At 40.6% G+C, this 21,222-nt stretch overlaps 1 protein-coding gene across 5 annotated transcripts in view; it reads right to left on the reverse strand.

Moving 5' to 3' along the window:
• Positions 1-1,207: 1,207 nt before the first annotated feature.
• LOC113537836 (tumor necrosis factor receptor superfamily member 8) overlaps positions 1,208-21,222 on the reverse strand; it is a 32,641-nt gene continuing 12,626 nt past the window's right edge. For 4 of the 5 annotated variants that reach the window (XM_034314110.2, XM_034314108.2, XM_034314109.2 and 1 more), the window contains exons 9-16: positions 13,966-14,008; positions 12,376-12,462; positions 12,069-12,249; positions 9,699-9,994; positions 9,412-9,552; positions 7,019-7,038; positions 6,753-6,915; positions 1,208-4,914 (exon numbers count right to left, since the gene is read on the reverse strand). In XM_034314110.2, coding sequence (XP_034170001.2) covers positions 4,694-4,914; positions 6,753-6,915; positions 7,019-7,038; positions 9,412-9,552; positions 9,699-9,994; positions 12,069-12,249; positions 12,376-12,462; positions 13,966-14,008 — 1,152 coding nt within the window. In that variant the 3' untranslated portion in view covers positions 1,208-4,693. Of the gene's footprint in view, positions 4,915-6,752; positions 6,916-7,018; positions 7,586-9,411; positions 9,553-9,698; positions 9,995-12,068; positions 12,250-12,375; positions 12,463-13,965; positions 14,009-21,222 lie in introns of those variants that run through there. The other variant, XR_008300581.1, reaches the window with a different exon arrangement.

Here is a 21,222-nt window from a genome sequence, read left to right on the forward strand (position 1 = left end):
GAGATCACGTGTTGCGGTTTCTTGGTAACCCAGCAAGTTGTGTGATTTTGTCTTATTAACTTCAAGAGAAAGAAGAAAGAGGTTGGTGAAGGAATGACTGTTTATAGCTGCTGTAACATAAGTGAACAGGAACTAAGTTGTCTTCACAAAACTAAATGTAACTATGAAAGGATAAAAAGTATGACGGGTAGTTCTTTAATAAATAAAAAAAAATTGTAGTCGTTGTGGTATAAAACACTTCGGCGTGTGCCGCTACTGGAAAATAATCATTGTGTTTTATTCCGTACAATAAAATAGTTTACGTAGATTTTTTTAAAGAAGGAAAAAAACTACTAAAAAGTTTGTAGAAACATTTCTACAGCTTCTACCCTCTTCAAAAATTTAAACTGATCACGCCCTTACGCACCTCCTGTCATCCGAAATAGCTAACCAGTTACATAACTAGTAAGCTAGTTTGCATTTGACACATTAGACACGACAGGGATTTTCAAAAAACAGAGTTTCGATCTTAACTAGAATTCGACCGGAAATGTCTGCGTAGTGTGAACATAGATAAAGGCAGCGTTCTATCCCATTCACACAGCTTCATACACGCGTTCGTAGTTCAGAAGCGCTTGCGGTCGGTGGCAACAGTCGAATCTGGATCATGTAAATTTGTAGTTACAGCACTTTGAGATATGAGATAGTAGTAATATATGAGTAAAATATGAGATAGTAGTAAACAAGCAACCTGTTATCTTGTCGTATGTTATAAATTTGAACTCTTTTACGTAAAATGAGTAAACCACTGTTCGACTGGTCTCACTATCTGTCAGGAAGGCATGCATGGAGACTCTTCTCTGTTCTGGCACCGAGGTGGTGGAAAGAACTTCCACCTAGACGTCCGAACAGCTGAGTCACTGGTAGTCTTCAAATGATATCTAAAGACTTCCCTCCTCCTAAAGTACTTAAGTTAGCACTTACAAAACCAAAACCAAAAAACAAAAAGAATGTATTGTCTGAGCGCTTGTCTATTTCCTCCCCAACAGAGTTTTGGACTGATGGTATTCCTAGTTTGTGACCTAGTGAGCCAGTATCAGAATGTATTTTTGATAGACTTCAGAGCACTTCTGTAAGTCGCTCTGGATAAGGGCGTCTGCCAAATGCCATAAATGTAAAATGTAAAATGTAAATGAAACAGTGGTCTGTATGGAGTTAACGCTTTGGCTTTATTCATGTGCACACGTGAAATGACACAGCACATTAAAAAAATGCAGCAGGATAGATATCTCCACACATAAGTCCCAAACCTCACAACAATGACTGAAATGAAGAATGTTCTGTTCTGTCCAAAAGACGACTAAAAAAAACCCCATCAAGAACATGTTTGGTGTGAACTGGACTTTATTATCCATAACCAAAACATCAAAATATACAGTCGGGTCCATAAGTATTTGGACAGTGACACAAGTTTCATACTTCTGCCTCTGTACAGCACCACAATGGATTTGAAATGAAGCAGTCAAGATGTGATAGTCTGGTAAAGTGTATTCTAGTAATTGGACAAACTAACATAATTATAAATATTAGGATTATTTTTAATACTTGGACTTGCAGTCAATGACTGCCTGAAGTCTGGACCCCATGGACATCACCAAATGCTGAGTTTTCTCCCTTGAGATGTTTTGCCAGGTCTTTACTGATGCCACCTTCAGTTGCTGCTTGTTTGTGGGTCTTTCTGCCTTCGGTTTTGTCATCAGGAAGAGAAAAGCAGCTCAACTGGGTTGAGGTCAGGTGACTGCCTCGGCCATTTAAGATCATTCAATTTCTTTGCCTTAAAAAGCTCTTGGGTTGCTTTCGCGCTATGTTTTGTGTCATTATCTATCTGTCCTGTGAAGCGCCGTCCTATCAGTTTTGCAGCACTTGACTGAATCTGAGCAGAAAGTACAGCTCTATACGCTTCAGAATTCTTCCTGCTACTTCTATCAGCAGTCACATCATCAAATACACCAGTGACCCAGTTCCATTGGCCCATGTCATAACACTGCCTCCACATGTTTTGATGTAGTATGCTTTGAAACATGAGCCTGTCTTTCTTCATATTCTTCTCTTCCCATCATTCTGGTACAAGTTAATCTTGTTTCATCTGTCCAAAGAATCTTGTTCAAGAACTGTTTCCGAGTAAAATCTAATCTGTTCTTTCTGTTCTTGAGTGTTACCAGCGGTTTGCATCGTGAAGTAAACCCTCTGTATTTACATTCAAGAAGGCGTCTCCTGATTGTAGACTTAGATAATGATACGCCTGCCTCCTCCAGAGTGTTCTTGACTTGGCTAGATGTTTGAAGGGGTTTTTCTTTTTAAGAATGTAGAAGAATGGAGATTTGGCCCTCCTAAAGTTTCTGCTATCTCTCTGATAGATCTGTTTTATTTTTTCAGCCTAGTGATGGCCTCCTTCACTTGCATCGACACCTCTTTGGACGGCATATTCAGAGTTCCCATGAACAGCTACCAAATAAAAATTCAACGCTTGGAATCAACTCCAGACCTTTTATCTCCATATTTCATGAAATAACAAGGAAACAGGCCACACCTGGCCATTACACTGCTTATCAGTCAATTTTCCAATTACTTTTGAGCTTGTGGAAATGGAGGGACTCTAAAAAAAAAAAAAAAAAAAAGTTAATGCAATATTTTTGTTAAACCCCTTGAATTAAAGCTGAAAGTCTACACTTTTCAGTCACATCTTGATTGCTTCATTTCAAATCCATTGTGGTGGTGTACAGAGGCAAAAGTATGGAAATTATGTCACTGTTCAAATATTTATGGACCTGATTTACCATGAACAGTAGCCAACTACCCGTCTCACTAGCCAGCTAGGTAACTACTAGTAAACTAGCTCTCATTTGTTACAGGTTAACACAAGTGGGATTGCAGTCTCAAGTGGCATAAGTATATTCTCAGTGATTTATTTAACAATAGCTAAGCTTCGGAAAATATGTTACAATAAACAAACTTTCATTCATCATGAACATTAGATAAATTAGCTACTTTAGCACACGGGTTCTGCAGCACTAAATATCCGAGTATGTTAATGTAGCTTTATGTGTGCAAAGTGCTCTTTTTTTTTTTTTGCTCACGTAGCAAAGTGAGCTGATATGTAAAGCTCCCCGACTCAGTTTTACACATAGAGAAGGTGTGTTTCAAATGAACCACTCACTGAAACACCAGAATATGTGTGTGTGGTGACTTGGGAAAACCCTTCACATGGTGAAATTTTGACTAGGTCTGAAAACTACAGACTTTCCCGAACTGAAATATGTTTCCCCTTTGCACTCAGTTCAACAACAAGCAAAGTCATAGCATTTGTATAGTCTGTAAATTTGTAAAGTCCTTACAGTACAGTTGTTGATATGATGAACTTTTCTCTAAGGAGGAGCTTATTTAACATTTATGGAAGGAGTCTCCAGTGCCAGCACTTTGTAACAGCCAGAGGTAAAGCTGTAACAGGAAAGTCTTCAGGACAGAGGAGTCTACATTTTGCGGCTTCTTGGTTGGTGAGGGAACGGACGTTCCACAACATTAAATGTAACTAAAAATGGATAAAAAGTATAATGTGTCATTCTTCAATAGATAAAAATTGTTTGGCAAGTTGCTGTGGTGTACGTGGAATAAAATACTTCAGGACGTGCTGTCGTAGTCGATTATTTTGCTACAACAGCGTGACGTGGTCTGTTTTATTTCCTAATTAGTAGATAGGAATAAAACATGATAAATAGCCTACAAATGTGAAAGACCTGGAAAAGAGTTCCAATTAAAATGAAAATGAGTTCCTATTTACTTCTAAAGAAATGTCTACCATCCGTGCCCATGTGATGGGATGCTGATGACTCAGTGATGAGTCTCAGTGATGAGAAGTTTCTGTGAATTCCAGACCTGCCAGAAAGCTAATGCAAGGCTCTTGAGCCTCAACTGCTCAGCTGGATGCTGTGCAACATATAAGATGCTTTGGATAATAAAAAACCCTACCAAATCAATGTCAATCCAAACAGCGTGAAAAGAAAACAACAACAACTGCACAGCAGTAATACAGAACAGAAGCAGAATCTGTAATCTGTTCTGCCAGGACATGGACAGTAATAAGTGACTTAGACATGCGGGTTAAAGTGAACGTCGCTGACATTCAGCAGTCTTTTTAATCCCACATTGAGGTATTTTTAGCTCTGCGTGCTGGTGCACCCACACTTCGTCAGTAAAACGTGGCCTGCTGGCCTGCCTGTCTGTCTGCCTGTCTGTCTGCCCGTCTGTCTGCCTGTCTGTCTGGCCAACTCACAGGTGAAGCTGTACCCAAACACAAAGGTGTCTAATGACTGTTAAAAAAATAGACTGATATTTCTAATATCATTATATTATAATATATTCTAGTATATTAATATTTACTGTACATCTTATCGCTATAGCAACCTGGGAGTTTTTCTTACACCGTCACTGTCTTCACACTGCCTCCCACATTGAGAAAAAAAAAAAAACCCTGAAAGTCACAGTGCTATACAAACAAACTCAGCCCTATTCACAGCCAGAGGTTGGTCTCGCTGCTGTAACAGGATGGGTTTTCTACACGCCACGGGCCAGCCAAGAGGCTCTATGACACGTGGGGCCCATCCTGATGCGTACAGTCCTTTGCTTGAGCCGACGTTGGTGTTCAGGCCCAGACATTTCATTTGCTTGTGGCCGGGACTGGGATACTCAGCTCCTTGCCAAGTTCTTCCTGTGTAGCCAATCTGATGAAGTCTTCCTGGGAGCTGGATTCCTGCTGAGGCACACTCATGAGACAGGTGTCCTCGCCGCCGTCTTCCCCGCTCGTCTCCGCCTCTTCTTTTTTCTCATTTGAGTTCGAGCCGAGGATCACCATCCCGGGGGAGTAGATGAATATAGACCCTACGGCGACAAGAAGCATTGAGTGTGATTCAGTGCGTAACCTGCATGATTAACAGTCTATCCATAACAGTATATAAAAATCTGGGACACAGAAACTAAACCCTTACATTTTACTATTAAAGCTACAGTGAAGCATGTAGGGGGAGAGAAATGCACATAGTGAAAGGAAACACCAAATAGTATTGTAATAGTTTAAAGAATACTCAGACGTGCATGTGAAAAATGAGACTGGTGCACCAATTTAAATCTTTTTTGGATATGGAACGGAAAGACATCCAGTGAGAGCTGCAGAAGCTGTCATTTCTGTACATTAGTCACTACTGAAATGCTTGTTGGGAACTACAAATTTTCACTTCTGTAACTTGATCCTTGTAGTTTCGTTCCCAAACCACAAAAACAGGACTTCAAAAAACATGCTCGATTTTGGCTGATACAACAGGAAATGCTGTTTCGCCTTGGTGGTGCTCTCTGTCAGGAAGTCCAGCGGCCAAAGTGTATGATTAAAAAAATAAACAGTGATATGAAAACAAAAGAAATGCAGGGAATGGGAAGCAGTGGATAGCCAGGATAAAGTAAATGAACTTTCATGAAGTATGTTACATTTAACTCTTTGTGAAGCTGAAATAACACACTGTCCCAAACGTTCACACACCACGACAAAGCATGCGTCTGGGCCTTTTGTTTTGTTAACCTCACCTGTGTGCACAAATAGTTATGCACATGCTCATTCACACACACACACACACACACACACACCTGCCATCATTCGCATCCCCAGGAATAGGAAGAAGTCTGAAATATCTTTTCCAATAAATATTCTGCTCAATAATGAGGTGATTTAAATATACTGTGCGTTTTACAGTGAAATTCTATTTCAGCAGGACAAACAGAGTACTTGAAGAAATACTGGAGCAGAGCCAATTAATGTGTGAAAAAAATAGACATACACTGAAAATTTTTTTAGCAAGATTTAAAAAAATGTTAAATCTTAGCAAGTGAAGATATCTTGAATATAGTCAAATAGTGTATATCTAGTATTGCCTTTTATAAGATTACAAAAAAACAAATCTATGATTATTAATCTGTTTCTGGATGTTTATTACTAGTTTCAATCTTGAAATAGCCTTGTTCTATTGGCAGATCATTTTTCTGATTTTACATTCTCGAACATTCCTAGGAAGAAGCAAAATTATCTGCCAGTAGAATAAGAAAATTACAAGCATGAGTAGAGAGATGAGTAAAAGCATCTAAAAACAGGCTGATAATCTTGCATTTGTCCATATTCTAGATATTTTCACTTGCTAAAATATAATTTTTTTAGTTTTCTAAACATGAATCAGCATGTCTTCTGTAGCAGATCGCCTGTTCCAGCTTGTTTCAGCCAATCACATGCATTAAAGTCAATTATTTAGCTGAAGGTATCAGATTAGAGACTAGCCACATGGTAAGAGACATTAGCTCAGAAAGGGAAGAAGTGTTTTTTTTGTTTTTTTTTACCCTTTAATGAACTGATGACATGGCTTAAAAAAGTTGATGACAAAAACAGAACAGACAAGAGAAGTATGTATTTATAATCCCTGAATCAGATTTAAAATCTATCCAGAGTCTGTGGCAAAATGCTTAACATGGAGCGCCACTACAAAAACAAAACCGCTACCAACTGTCTCATTTTTTGCCATAAACTAATTGTTCATGTTTAAACATTAAAAGGTAACCTTTGTCACCAGTCAGTCATGTCAGTCGCTTATCCGAACTTTCATAAGCGAGGAATTTTATGTAGCTGGACCTTCTTTAATTTTATTTGAATACTCCAGGGCTAATCTATAAGCTTCCCTCACCGACAGTGTTGTTGATGCCGTCCGCTTTCCCAACGTGCTCCATGGTGACCTGCTGGTTTTTCCCCGGAAATGACCCCTGACCCTGGACTGCGTCTGTGACCTTGCTCACAGGTAACAGAGTCTCCATGTTCGGGTTGGGGCTGGCTGTGGGTAACACGGGCTGCTGCAAAGAGCAAGACAAAGCAGAAATGAGCTTGAGATGATTGTGTGTGTGTCATCAAAAAGACTTCGAATTTTTGTGCAATACTAAGCAAAAAGTCACTCACATGTCTTCCAAATGCCAGACCTAAAGAGACAATAAGAGAATAATAATGAGATTCTCCTCAGCATGTCCTATTCTTATAAATGCCCGATGATTGATTTAAATATTGCATTGTCATAAAGTGAAAGTTCATTACAATATGCCCAAGTTAAATGTGTAAAATGCACTACTTAAAGCTCTCCAGTGGTTTCTCAGGTTGTCTCAAGCTTTTGCTAGGATGTAATTCTGAAACTCTATCATCGTGTGCTTTAATGGGAAAGAGAGCACGTGAGTTCTGAGGCAATGTGGTTTACAGTAAGAGGCAGACCGAGGGAGATTCCAGTACAAGTGCTGATAATCTCACATTTGGGTTTATTTTAGGCAAATAGGTGTGCCAAAGATCATAGAAGTACAAATTCTAAACATATCATTTCAGACAGGACGTCGTCTTTTGTTCATCAAAAATATATTACGCATATGGGGGTATTTTTGTTGCATAATTTGCAGTTCCACGAAAATAAAAAGACGTCCACATTTCTGCTGGTCAGAGTAACGTGGGCATTAGCGGAAAGTTGTCTTGCAAGATGCAGACCTAGTGGAAAAAAAAAAACACACAGTGAACTGATTTGCATGAGTCAGCTTGGGAAATGTTGCAAACAATCCACCAATGAATGCAGCCGGTTCAAACGTGAGGCATAAATAAATGATAAGTGAGCGTGTTTGTGTGCTGCATACATATATATATTCAATATTCGATTCAATTCTATTTGTACAGCGGTTGTTAACAACAGACATTCTCATATAGCAGCTACAGTGAATGAGCCAGTGGCAGCAATGGCGAGGAAACACTTCCTGAGACGACATGAGGAAGAAACCTTGAGAGGGAATCCATCTTTGTCTGGGTGATGAACAGTGCGGTTATAAATCATTATGGTAAACACTGTAAATGAGTAAAGACAAACAATACTGAGTGTGTTAAAGATGTTTGGTAGAATATGAGCAGATTCCTGGGATGAGCACAGGAAAGCTGTTATGATTACAGCAGCAGCTCTTAGATACAAATCTACAGCATCTACAGAGATTAAGCACTAAAGCAAGTGCAGTATTTAGGGTATCCACAGCAGACCGTCCACAGCAGCATAAAATGAGTCATGAGTGCAGAAGCTCCAAGCGAAAGGAAGGAATCAGGTCCAGCATGCAAGAGGAGCCAAAGGCTACGTTCACATTCCAAGCTTCGTTCTGATTTTTTGCTCAGGTCCTTTCTGTGTCTTTTGAAGGTTCAGAACCGCAAGCGATCCATATCTGTCTTTAACGAGAACATGGCACGCATGTGCACATCAATTTCTTAAGCAATTGTTTTCAGACAGTACTCGGTTTCAGTAGGTTCCTTTTTTCGGTTTTGCATGAATTGATTCCGCAAATATCAAGGACACTACATGGCCAAAAGTAGGTGGACACCCGAGTATTGCACATCTCATTCCAAAACCATGTGCCTTAATATGGAGTTGTTCCTCCTTTGCTCCCTTTCACTAGATGTTGGAGCGTGGCTTGTGCTAAGAGCATTAGTGAGGTCAGACACTGATGTTCGGCAAGATGGTCTGAAGCAAATTCGGCGTTCCAGTCCGGTGGGGTTGAGGTCAGGGCTCTGTGCAGGACACTCGAGTTCTTCCACTCCAACCTTCACACACCATGTCTTCATGGAGCTCGCTTTGTGCACAGGGGCATTGTCATGCTGGAACAGGTTTGGGCTTCTTAAATCCAGTGAAGGGAAACTGTAATGCTACAGCATACAGAGACATTCTATATAATTGTGTGCTGCAAACTTCATGGTAACAGTTTGGGGAAGAACCACATATGGCTCTGATGGAAAGGTGTCCACATACTTTTGGCCATATTGTGTAAGTCAACAATTTCTCCATCCTTCCACTGAATATCGTCACAGCTGTAGCTGTTGCTATCCTCCATTGTTGTTTTGCTGTACTGCCTGCACTGGATGATGGTGATATGCATATGCACGTTGGGAAAAAGCTGCATGAATTCCCAATCTGACTGTTCACATTCATGTCACGTGGCCTTGTATTGGATATGTATCCAGTCTGTATGTAGGATCACATAGGAAAGTGGCTCTGGACTAGATCGATTTGAAAAGATCGATTTTTATGTATACCCAATCCTGATCAGATCAAACGACGGATCTTGTTGAGACAGCAATTCGGATTTGTGTCACTTGTGAGCATAGCCAAAGTGAGTCAGGATCAGGCACCGGAAACACACACACACACACACACAAAAAATGTGCTTCTTGTTTTATTTACTTTTAAATCATGTGGAACTCATGCTATTTATTTGCAAATTCTGCAACAAAAATACCTAAAAATGTTTTTTTATTAGTGTGTGCAATGCATTGTGGGTACACACCTGCCCACTCGAGTTTGTTCTTGATGGTCCTGCTTTTGCACTTTAAGGACAGACATGACACCAGACACAGGGACATGAGCAGCAGAAGCAAAAAGATCCAAGTGGTCTTTGAAAGGGGCTCAGACGGCGGAACAGGGACCTCTGTTGGAGAAACGAGAAAAACACTCATGCAGTTCATGAAACCAGAAAACATAACTTTCACAATAGCTACTAAAATAGAACAAGCCGGGAAGGATGTGAAAAATACTCACAAAATAATACAAAAGTTATTACATCACTGTACGTACCTTTTCTTCCTGTAGTCAGTGCGAATTCTGCACTCACGCCTGGAGGAGCTGTAGTCTCAGAGGATAATGACGTGACTGGGTTTTGAGAGCTGAACAGAGGCGCCGTGCGGACTGACCTATTGACTAATGGCATGCTGTAGGACTTGGAGGTAGAGGACGGGAGCCTCTGGGTTGTGGTGGACGGTGTGGACGGTGTGGTCGTGGGGTTTAGGTTAGGATGGGTTGTCGGATTTCCACACACACGGTCCGCAGTGCGAGATCCTTCTTTAATCACCACCATCCCTAACCTGGCACAGCTGAGAGAGACATAAACACAGAGCATGTGAGTAGAAAGTAAAATCATTTTCACACATGGTAGGTGTTGGGGTTTTCACAGAGCCCACCTACAAAAGCCATAAATTCAGCTGAACCCACGTCTGCTACAGAATCAACATTCAATACTGTGTTTTGATTGCATTTGGTTGTTAGATATTTGTTTGTATACTTCAAAGGTCCCATCTAATATAGGCTACAATGTTACAGACACCCATATTTAATGATGACTGTCAGTATAGACACATAAACAGATCCTGTGTCACAAATGCTATTTTGTTAAATTCATGCGTGCTCAATGACGTGTACACAACAGGTCTTTACTTTTTACCAAAAGTGCAGACTAGGAGAAGAACTGTAGACCTTGCGTGCCATGACGCAAGAAGCCTGATTTCCGTCTCATGATCGTGTCAAACAACAGCTGTAATCAAAGTGATGACCTCAGTACAATATTTTCACTGTCGTCTTTGTTATGAATTATTGGTTGAAATATCTTCTCTGTAGTCTTAAAGGTTTAATTTTTATGCTCTGGGAAACTCTAAAATACTGGATGAGGTCAAAATCTCACTGTTTTCCCTTTATAATAGAGAACATTTCGGTTAAAAGGTGGCGCAAGAGTGCAACGTCTGTCTGAAATATCATGACAGTAATTCCAAGTGTTTAAGATTATGGAAGGTATGAGGTATAGCGAATCATCCTCCAGTGGTTTGGCTGCCATGAGAAGTGTGTCTTCACTATAGCTGAATGAAACCTACATTATTAGTGATGCGTCATCCGCGAATGAGTCGACTCTGTGAGTTAGATCATTTAGGTGATTGTTCAAGAGCCACCTCCCATATATGAGCCATGTTTTTGTATATGTATGCAATGCTGTTCTGTTAACCTCAACTATAAGGATAAATGAAAATGAATCTTTTTAGGGACGTTTATTTTATTTATAGTACATTGTTGATTTTTACAATTATTAAATACATTTCATAAAATGCAACACAAGATAATGTTATTTTGTTAATTAAAGGTAGAATAAGCATTCATTAAATGATTCCAGTCTTAGATAGGCAAAGACGACCAATCATTGTTCAAAAAAATCACAACCTCTCTGGTTTAGACAAAAAAAAAAAAATAGCACTGAGCCAAGTTCACTCTGTCGAATGATCTGACTCTCTGAAAAGAGCCAAAGTTCGCATCACACTACACGTAGAAATGTTTTCCTTCTCCCACCTGCTCCCGCAGTCATCACTCTTTTTGTAGATTATTAAATTAGTTGGTCCTATTCCTACAAAAGATATCAGATTTATTAGATATTAGATATTACACGATATATCTTTAATATGAATATAGACATTAACGCTCCCATGTTAATGAACGTGGCCTTTCTTCGTCCTGCAAGCTTCATATCTACGCGGTTTCATCAATTCATCAGCTCGTTTCATCAAATCTGACTCAACTCAACATCATTTCACGAAATGTTAAATTAGTTCCAACGGGGTTAAAATGTCCCCTCACTGTAAACAAGATGGATCCAGATAGCACAAATGATTACTCTTCTTTTCACACATCTGGAAAGTAAAAGCTGCACACCCTCGCTCCCAGAACTGAAACTGAGTCTTGCTCAGAGTAAGTATGTAAATGAACGAGCACATGCGTCCAGAAGAACGAGACAAACACTAAAATCCACCTGACGCAGTTGTTTCCGTTCATATTTCGTATTTACACAGCACAAGGTTAAGCACACAGAGCTAGTGTTGGGTGTGACAGGTTATGCACACCCGAGCACTCATGTAATGAGCAGCATATGAGTTATGAAAAAACTCCCATACTCAGGGAATTTCAGAGATGTATTCATGAGGGTGGTGGGCAGTGGTGCTTAAGGTCCTGGCCTACTGATTGGCTGCCGCTGTTGTGCCTTTGAACAAAACCTATCCAAGCTGATATATGCAAAGAAAAGCATTTACATGTATAACAATAATAAACTGTAATCCTGATTCACACCTGCACGATAGCTTAGTAATGTCATCAGATAGAAATTATTATCTCAAAACAGAGCATGGTACTTACTCGGTGTACGTCTTGCAGGCTTCGTATAGATTAGATGTGCTGGTGAAGCCGTTGGTGCATGGCTCACAGTCCCTCCTGCAGGTCACGGCCACTGGACTTGGACAGTAGTAGCCGGGTTTGCACTGGCAGCTGCGGTCGCTTGTAGTCGTGCAGGCGGTTACTTGGATCAGATTTTTCTTTTCTGCGCACGCGCACACACACACGCACACACACACACACACACAGAGCGAGTCCACAAACGAGATAGTGATTGAGCACACACCTAATCTCAATTTATTTTGTAATACACACTTTGCATTTTTCTTACCAGTGCAAGGTGTTGTGCACTTGTTACACCTGGCCTGTCCATTCCTCTGAAATTTGTAATATCCGGCTTCACATTTCAAGACAGAGCCTGAGAGAAAGAAGAACGCAGTATAGCCTTTTTAGGGTATACTCTATCTATATTTATACCACAGTGCTGTTGAATACTGGATTCTGATGAGGAGGTGTTAATTAAATTTGTTTTTCTGCCTAACAGCTGTTCTGACAGTAATGCAGCCGCAATGAATTTTAAAAAAAAGTGTGTAACTGTTCATATGGTGAAGTTTTCTGTAAGGAGACATTTGTTTAACATTTGTGGAAGGAGTCTCCGATGTCAGTGAGGTGCAGCTGTAACTTCTCTGCCATCTTCCAGCCAGAGGGGTTTACTCTTGTTGCGGTTTTTCTGTAACCCGACAAGCTGCGTTTCTTTGTCTTATCTTAACTTCAAGAGAGAAAAAAAGTGTTGCTAGTGAGGGAACGAATATTTATAGCTCTAATTTGTTTTGCAGAAGAAAGTATGAGGTGTCACTTCTTTGATACATAAAAACATTGCTGTGACATAAGAGGAATAAAACACATCAGGTGATGCTGCTAATAGAAAATGACAGCTTCAGAGCAGTATCAGTATGCACCTTCATGTTTTATTTCTTACTAACTTAACTCAGTTGTCATAACACAACTAGCCATGAGGCTGCCACCTGCACCACACAATGACTGTACGCCTTGTCTGGAAATGACTAGCAAAACTTTTCTTTTTCAAGAAACACAAACGGCCAGCTCAGAAAGCCAACGCTGACAGTAAAATCAAGCATCTTCTTTGACATGGGAGTCCGCTGGTAAACAAGATGAGTATTAAAAGATTTACAGATTAGGCTGGAGAGCTCAGCAAGCAGCTCCTGACTCAGAATGGGTGTAATATACAATTTAACTCTTGGTCAGTCAAAAGGAAAGCTGTAGCCCCAACTATGGGTGTGGGTCAACTATATTACAAATGAGTAACTGTTCAAACGCCCTGTTCCCTCTCACACGTCCTTTTCTAGTTTAAAAGGCTCACTCAGATGGTGTTACAGATAAATGTCTAGTGTAAATCTATATCTTCAATACACTTGTGTTGTGTGAGTAAAGTTAGCATGACGTGTGCGAAAAGAAAAGCCTATGATATTGCAAAGGGTTTGCTCTTTGTTGAAGGTCAGGGTTATTTTCTATAAAAGGCGTGTATGCACATGCTGATGCTTGGTGATATTTCCTTTATTTACGCAATACCTGGGGTGGGGGGGCAAGTAGATCTGTACACAAGCTCATTCTATTCATGAACACATGCCCCGGGAAAAAGGTGACTAACTTTGCATATAACCTACAACTACACAAGCTGAGTTTGGAGCATGACTTCATATGCATGACTCTTCTGTGGAAGTCTACAAAATACCAAATATACCAAAATACCAAAATATTTATTATGATATCACTTGTTTAACCTTTTGAGGGCTGTCATTTTCAACATAATGTTTATAGCAACAATGAAAACACAAAGTGCCATGCTAATTGCTCATGGTGACACTTCAGAATAATCCAAGATTTCTCTGGAAAAGCCTACCAGTTTCACATTGCGGACAGGCCCCTGGCTTTGCTGGAGGTATCTGGAAGAAGAAGAGCAAACAACAGAAAAGTCAGTTCATCTGATCCGCTTTGAGTCAATTCTGACTAAAGGAGGATTCACAAATTACTAAAACATCTACCATGAGTCTTCAGTCATTTCTGGGAATTCGCACAAACTGTTGTTACACTGGCTTTAGGTCATGCTGTCAGTTACAACAAACTGCCACAAACTCAACCACTAACACAAACCATAATGACAGCGTTGTAAATTTTGCAACCAGTTTCTTGGAGTTCGTCCAGGCAAGACTCCAACAAATGCACCACGAAACCGCATTCATTTATGAATTAAAGGGTTGGGGGACAGAGCTGCTGTCTTCTACAGCTCTAGGAACAGCTTTTGGTTAATGATTGTCTCTTCCACTAAATTAGACATGCAGACGAGTTTGCACAAGGCATATCACTGTCTAATGCGTGTTTAAAATGAATGGATTCAGAAACTCCACAGAATGTTCGGAGATGATGCACAAAACTTTGTAGGCTGTACATGCGTGTGAAAATCTTTAAAAGCCTTATCAGATCAGAGTAAAACCACACAACTAAACATATCCGAAATGCAAAGCTCTGACCCTTGACATAGTCTCAAAGGTAGGAGGTAGGGTTCACTTCAGTGAAGTGTGTGTGCTGTGCAAAAAAAAAAAAAAAAAAAAAACCCAACTCAAACCAAAAAAAGCGTCCACCATATGCGTCTGTGATACTAATCTGTTTTAGAGTATCTGGCAGCAGATCACACAAAGCAAGCGATGTGGTCAGATCAAGGGGCTGAAGGCTAGAAATGAGTGTGAATCCTACCAGTAAGTCTGTATTGCACCGTCAGTCACATAGAATCATCTCTGAAATGCCTGGAAATTCTTTGATGCTTCGGGGTAACCTACATACTTTTAGAAATGGCTCAGCATGAAATAGATAAGATGATGTGGACCTGAAAATGACCTATCAAGCCAGCAAAATGGAACTGAGTTAAACTCCAGCAACTCAAGGAACAATTTCACTGCCAGCAGGTTCAGTCATTCATCAGAAAAATGATGCTCCACATCCTTCCTTTCAGCATAGTAACATGATTAAAAGCCATGCACAGCACACACATGTCATAAATATGTATATATATATATGTACATATATGCGCGCGTGTGTGTTTGTGTATATATATATATAACACACACAGCCGCGCGCATATATATATATATATATATATATATATATATATATATATATATATATATATATATATATGCATACATATATACAAACACACACACACACACGCAGTAATAGCAAGTCTATACATTCCACTTCATTCAGCAGATCCCAGATGTCAGAGCATCAGTCTACTCTTTATGAGCAAAAGACAGCAGAATTCCGAGCTTACCGCAGAGAACAGGATAAAAAGCACCAGCCCTGGTGAAGATAACCATTTCTTCATGATGAGCAAGGATTTTTAGAGCTCGATTGATTCCGGCGCTTCATAAAAACTAAATCCGCTCGACTCAAATGCATTGGTTCGAAGTTTGCCGCCTATAAAAACGTGCTCTTGCGGTCACGTGGTGCAGCGTTGCCTATAAAACTGACACCAGCAGCTCATCCCAACTAAAAATAACGTGCTGTTGTCCACGCGTATATACACACACACACACACACTTCTCATCTCAGAACTGCATGATCACAGAAGAAAAGACAAAATGAACTGTTAACGTTTAAACACGTAATGCTTTATAAAAGGGCATGTTTCATTATTACCTCAGCCTCTTATGGTTAGACGCGTCAGCACTGAGGTAAAGTACACAAATCATAAATCCACTCTCAACAATCACTGCAGACCCGCTCACACACTCTCACACACTCTCACACACTCTCACACATCATACAGTCTCACAGGCTCTCAGACCCGCTCACACACTCTCACACACCCTCATACAGTCTCACAGGCTCTCAGACCCGCTCACACACTCTCACACACCCTCATACAGTCTCACAGGCTCTCAGACCCGCTCACACACTCTCACACACCCTCATACAGTCTCACAGGCTCTCAGACCCACTCACACACTCTCACACACCCTCATACAGTCTCACAGGCTCTCAGACCCGCTCACACACTCTCACACACTCTCACACACCCTCATACAGTCTCACAGGCTCTCAGACCCGCTCACACACTCTCACACACTCTCACACACTCTCACACACCCTCATACAGTCTCACACACTCTCACACACCCTCATACAGTCTCACAGGCTCTCAGACCCGCTCACACACTCTCACACACCCTCATACAGTCTCACAGGCTCTCAGACCCGCTCACACACTCTCACACACCCTCATACAGTCTTACAGGCTCTCAGACCCGCTCACACACTCTCACACACCCTCACACACCCTCACACAGTCTCACAGGCTCTCAGACCCGCTCACACACCCTCACACACCCTCATACAGTCTCACACACTCTCACACACCCTCATACAGTCTCACAGTCTCTCAGACCCGCTCACACACTCTCACACACCCTCACACACCCTCACACAGTCTCACAGGCTCTCAGACCCGCTCACACACTCTCACACACCCTCATACAGTCTCACAGGCTCTCAGACCCGCTCACACACCCTCACACACCCTCATACAGTCTCACAGACCCGCTCACACTCTCACACACCCTCATACAGTCTCACAGGCTCTCAGACCCGCTCACACACTCTCACACACCCTCATACAGTCTCACACACTCTCACACACCCTCATACAGTCTCACAGGCTCTCAGACCTGCTCACACACTCTCACACACCCTCATACAGTCTCACAGGCTCTCAGACCCGCTCACACACTCTCACACACCCTCATACAGTCTCTCAGACCCGCTCACACACTCTCACACACTCTTACACACCCTCATACAGTCTCACAGGCTCTCAGACCCGCTCACACACTCTCACACACCCTCATACAGTCTCACAGGCTCTCAGACCCGCTCACACACTCTCACACACCCTCATACAGTCTCACAGGCTCTCAGACCCGCTCACACACTCTCACACACCCTCACACACCCTCATACAGTCTCACAGGCTCTCAGACCCGCTCACACACTCTCACACACCCTCACACAGTCTCACAGACCCTCTCACACACCCTCATACAGTCTCACAGGCTCTCAGACCCGCTCACACACTCTCACACACCCTCATACAGTCTCACAGACCCGCTCACACACTCTCACACACCCTCATACACTCTCACAGACCCACTCATACACTTTCAGACCCTCTCATACACTCTCACACCCTCTCACACCCTCTCATACACCCTCACACCCTCTCAGACCCTCTCATACACTCTCACACCCTCTCATACACTCTCACACACTTTCATACACTCTCACACACCCGCTCACACTCTCTCACACACCCTCATACACCCTCACACACTTTCATACACTCTCACACACCCTCATACACCCTCACACACTTTCATACACTCTCACACCCTCTCAGACCCTCTCATACACCCTCACACCCTCTCAGACCCTCTCATACACCCTCACACACTTTCATACACTCTCACACCCTCTCATACACCCTGATACACTCTCACACCCTCTCAGACCCTCTCACACACTTTCATACAGAATCACAGACCCGCTCATACACTCTCACACACCCTCATACACCCTCACACCCTCTCAGACCCTCTCATACACCCTCACACACTTTCATACATTCTCACATGCTCTCACACACACACTCAGAAATCTCTCATTTCAAGATTTGTTACCTCAGCACTTCTACCCAAGCACTGAGGTAAAACTACAGGCCATACAACACAATGCTACATTAAATATTATTCCATTTAAGCTGCCATTACCCATATCAACATACACACACACACACACACTCAGAAAACAAGGGATATGCTTCATCTTGAGATTTAATACCTCAACCTGTTATGGTTAGTCACCTCATCACTTTTACCCTCAGCACTGAGTTAAAAAGGACATTTCATATAAATCCACAGCAATCAACAAGTCACTTTACACTGTCACTATCCCATTTGACTCACAGACTCTCAGGAAATACCTTGACCTTTATTTGAAACTGCTGTGGTACCCTCTAGCGAACACCTTTAGCACCTTCAGCGTGTTTCTTTACCTGGAAATAATGTGCGTGTAGTTTACCTTTGCTCTGAGTATCACTCTAGAAGCTAATTAAAATGCACAAGAGTGGTCCAATTATGTACCTTAAATCAATTGTCATCAAACTTTTGGCAGCTTTACACTATAAAAAAAACAAACAAAAAACAAACAAACAAAGCCTTTTTACATACCAGATCTCATTATTCCAGTGTGTACAGTAATATTCTGAATATTTATTGGAGCATCATATTCCTGCACATTCCTCCACTGACAAAACAAATTAGGTCCAAGCCGACATTATTTATAGCCCAAATTGTTTTTCAGTTGTTATGGTTTGGATTAAACCCTAATTCAAGTGACCTGAAAAACAGGCTAATAACTATGAAACTCAATAACAAATAACTTTAATAATAATGAGTTGTAATTTAAATTAAAAAAAAAAAAAATCATGGCCCCCTAGCTATGCTTTACAGACCCTATTTTGAGAACCACTGCCTTGAAGGTGCGCTACATTCACATTACAACATTAAAGATACAGACTAACGGTACAAAAAAAAGAATCACCACTCCAGTGACAAGGAAAGGTACGATTTAGTACTTTTCCCCCCCTGAGAGTACATAGTGCTGAACAGTTTTGCAAATTTTATTGATACACCTACCTTATACTTACAGCTGAATGCAAACTTTGCATCTCCTATGGTTTTTGAATGAAAAAAAAACAAAACAAACATGCCCCAATTTAACCCCCCCAAAAAAAGAAGAAGAAGAATTCCAAACTGATAAATATAAAGGAATGAATACATCATGCAACAAGACTGCAACAAGCCAGTACAATAATCCAAAAGTCACTGCAAAACCAAAAGAAAAATTGTTCTGAACTGAAAGACAGAAGTATTTCCAGGACCTTCTAATCTTCTGGCAGAGGAGCAACAGAGGAGAAACTTGTGAAGCAATATGATTCTGGTTATATTATTCACATATACTGTTTATTCATTTTTATCATGCATCAGGCACAGCAACCTTGCTGGGTTCCAAAAACCAAAAATATCCAGCTGACATCAGTGCTGCGATCAGAAACGCCCACTAATGAGAATGACTGTATAGCTACAAGGTGACCAACAAGCTATTAAAAAGTCACCTATGAATGCAGTGTTTAAAATCCCCAGGACAACACTACTGTATCTCATCCAGTCATACCAGAACATGGTTTGCTTATGAATGACCAAATGGCACTGAGTTTAAAATAAAAACTGTAACATCTGAGGGGAATGCCCCCATCATTAACCCATAGCAAGAGGCTTTTATTATTTTCTCAACATTTGACTTAACAATATGATAAAAACTACAGTATGCTTCACAGCTAACCCTCTGCTCTGACTTTTTATCAGGCAGGTTTTTATCCCCTCTGTTATAACCACAGCGGAAACATGATAAAGGGCTACGTCAACTTTTTCCAAAAGATCAAAAGCGTTTGATTATATCTTTTCATAAAAAAAAAAAAGCCATGGACGTCAGTGTGTGAAGTAAGAACAATGATCTGTATGTGATCAGAAAGGGATGATAAGTTGTAGGCGTGGGTGATGTGGTTTAAAAAAAAAAAAAAAAAAAAAAAAAAAAATTGATACCACAGCACTGTTGAATTCTGGACTCTGTTTAGTCAGAAGGTGTTGATTAGTTCCTTACAACAGCAACTCTGATGGTAGTGCAGCTTTAACTTCAGCATTCATGCACTCATTCCAATACTTCATCATTTCCACAGTAATAACTTACACAGGAACTTGTACGGCGGATGCTCGTCATAATCTATGCGTAATCATAAATGTATAAAAAAAAAGTGTCGTTATTTAACAAAGAAAACATTTACGGAAGGAGTCTCCAGTCCAAAGATTTCGAACTCTTCAGGACAGAGGAGTTTGCTCGAAGAGAGAGAACGAATGTTTATAAATACTAGTACATACGCAGTAATAGGAACTAACTTGTTTCACAGACATACCGCAACATTAAATGTAACTATAAACAGATAAAAAGTATGATTTAAAAAATGGTTAGTGTTTTCTTTAATAAATTTAAAAATGTAATGTTTTGCTGTGGTATAAGAGGAATAAAACACTTCCTTTCAACCATTGTTTTACATTTAGCAATTTTTTATATAGCCTTGCTATGATTTATGCAGCATACAGTCAGTCTGTATCCTAAAATCCAGACAGTATGTATAACATGCTCAGAAAAGGATGATTAGGATGTAGGTTATCGTAAGAACATCGCCCGCGTCTATCAGGCTGTCTGAAGTTAGTGTGATCAGAATTCCTCCGATTACAGTCCGATTACATAGAGACGAAAGACAGTGATGTCTATCATTCATTATTCTAAGGGAGAGTGTGTGCAGAAAGCAGCATTCGGTGACAGAATCAGTAAAGTGGGTAGGAGCTCTTATTCGGTTTAGTCCTGGCGAGGTGCTGGAACTGATACCGTGCCAGGCGAGAAACGTCCAAAAGCTGATCAGAGCGCTGGCATCCTGATGCCCTGGACCCGGAGAGATCCTATAAATGAGGTATAACACAACAAAAATAAAATACAGCACCAATCTCCAAAACAGTAGAAGAAAGATAACAATCTGAAGAGCACTCAAAAAAAGGTCACAGACAAACATTTTCAAACACGAAAATAAAAAAAGATCAGACGGTTTTGTCTACCATTCCTACACTTCAGAAAATCCCAGCATTTAAATGTCATAGTGCTGCACTAGAAACAGCCTACAGATTTGCACACGTAACGAGATGAAAATAAAAAACATAGTTAACAACTTGCAGTAGGTATTTCTCTAATAAGCACTAAAAACATGTACACAATATTTTTTCCATGCAATGCCAGCTGATTTATCTTGCCTAATACTGTATATTTTTAAATGATTCATTATTTTAAAATGAACACATTTTGATGTATTGCTTCACAAGTGAAACAACCATGCAAAATCAGAAAGCACAATGCACTATGCACGAATTATTGTTTAAAAACAAAAGGTTTTCCGACATTTTTAGGACAGACGGGTTTATGCATGCTGTATTTT

The sequence above is a fragment of the Pangasianodon hypophthalmus genome, chromosome 20 (genome assembly GCF_027358585.1).
Source record: "Pangasianodon hypophthalmus isolate fPanHyp1 chromosome 20, fPanHyp1.pri, whole genome shotgun sequence".
NCBI classification, from domain to species: domain Eukaryota; kingdom Metazoa; phylum Chordata; class Actinopteri; order Siluriformes; family Pangasiidae; genus Pangasianodon; species Pangasianodon hypophthalmus.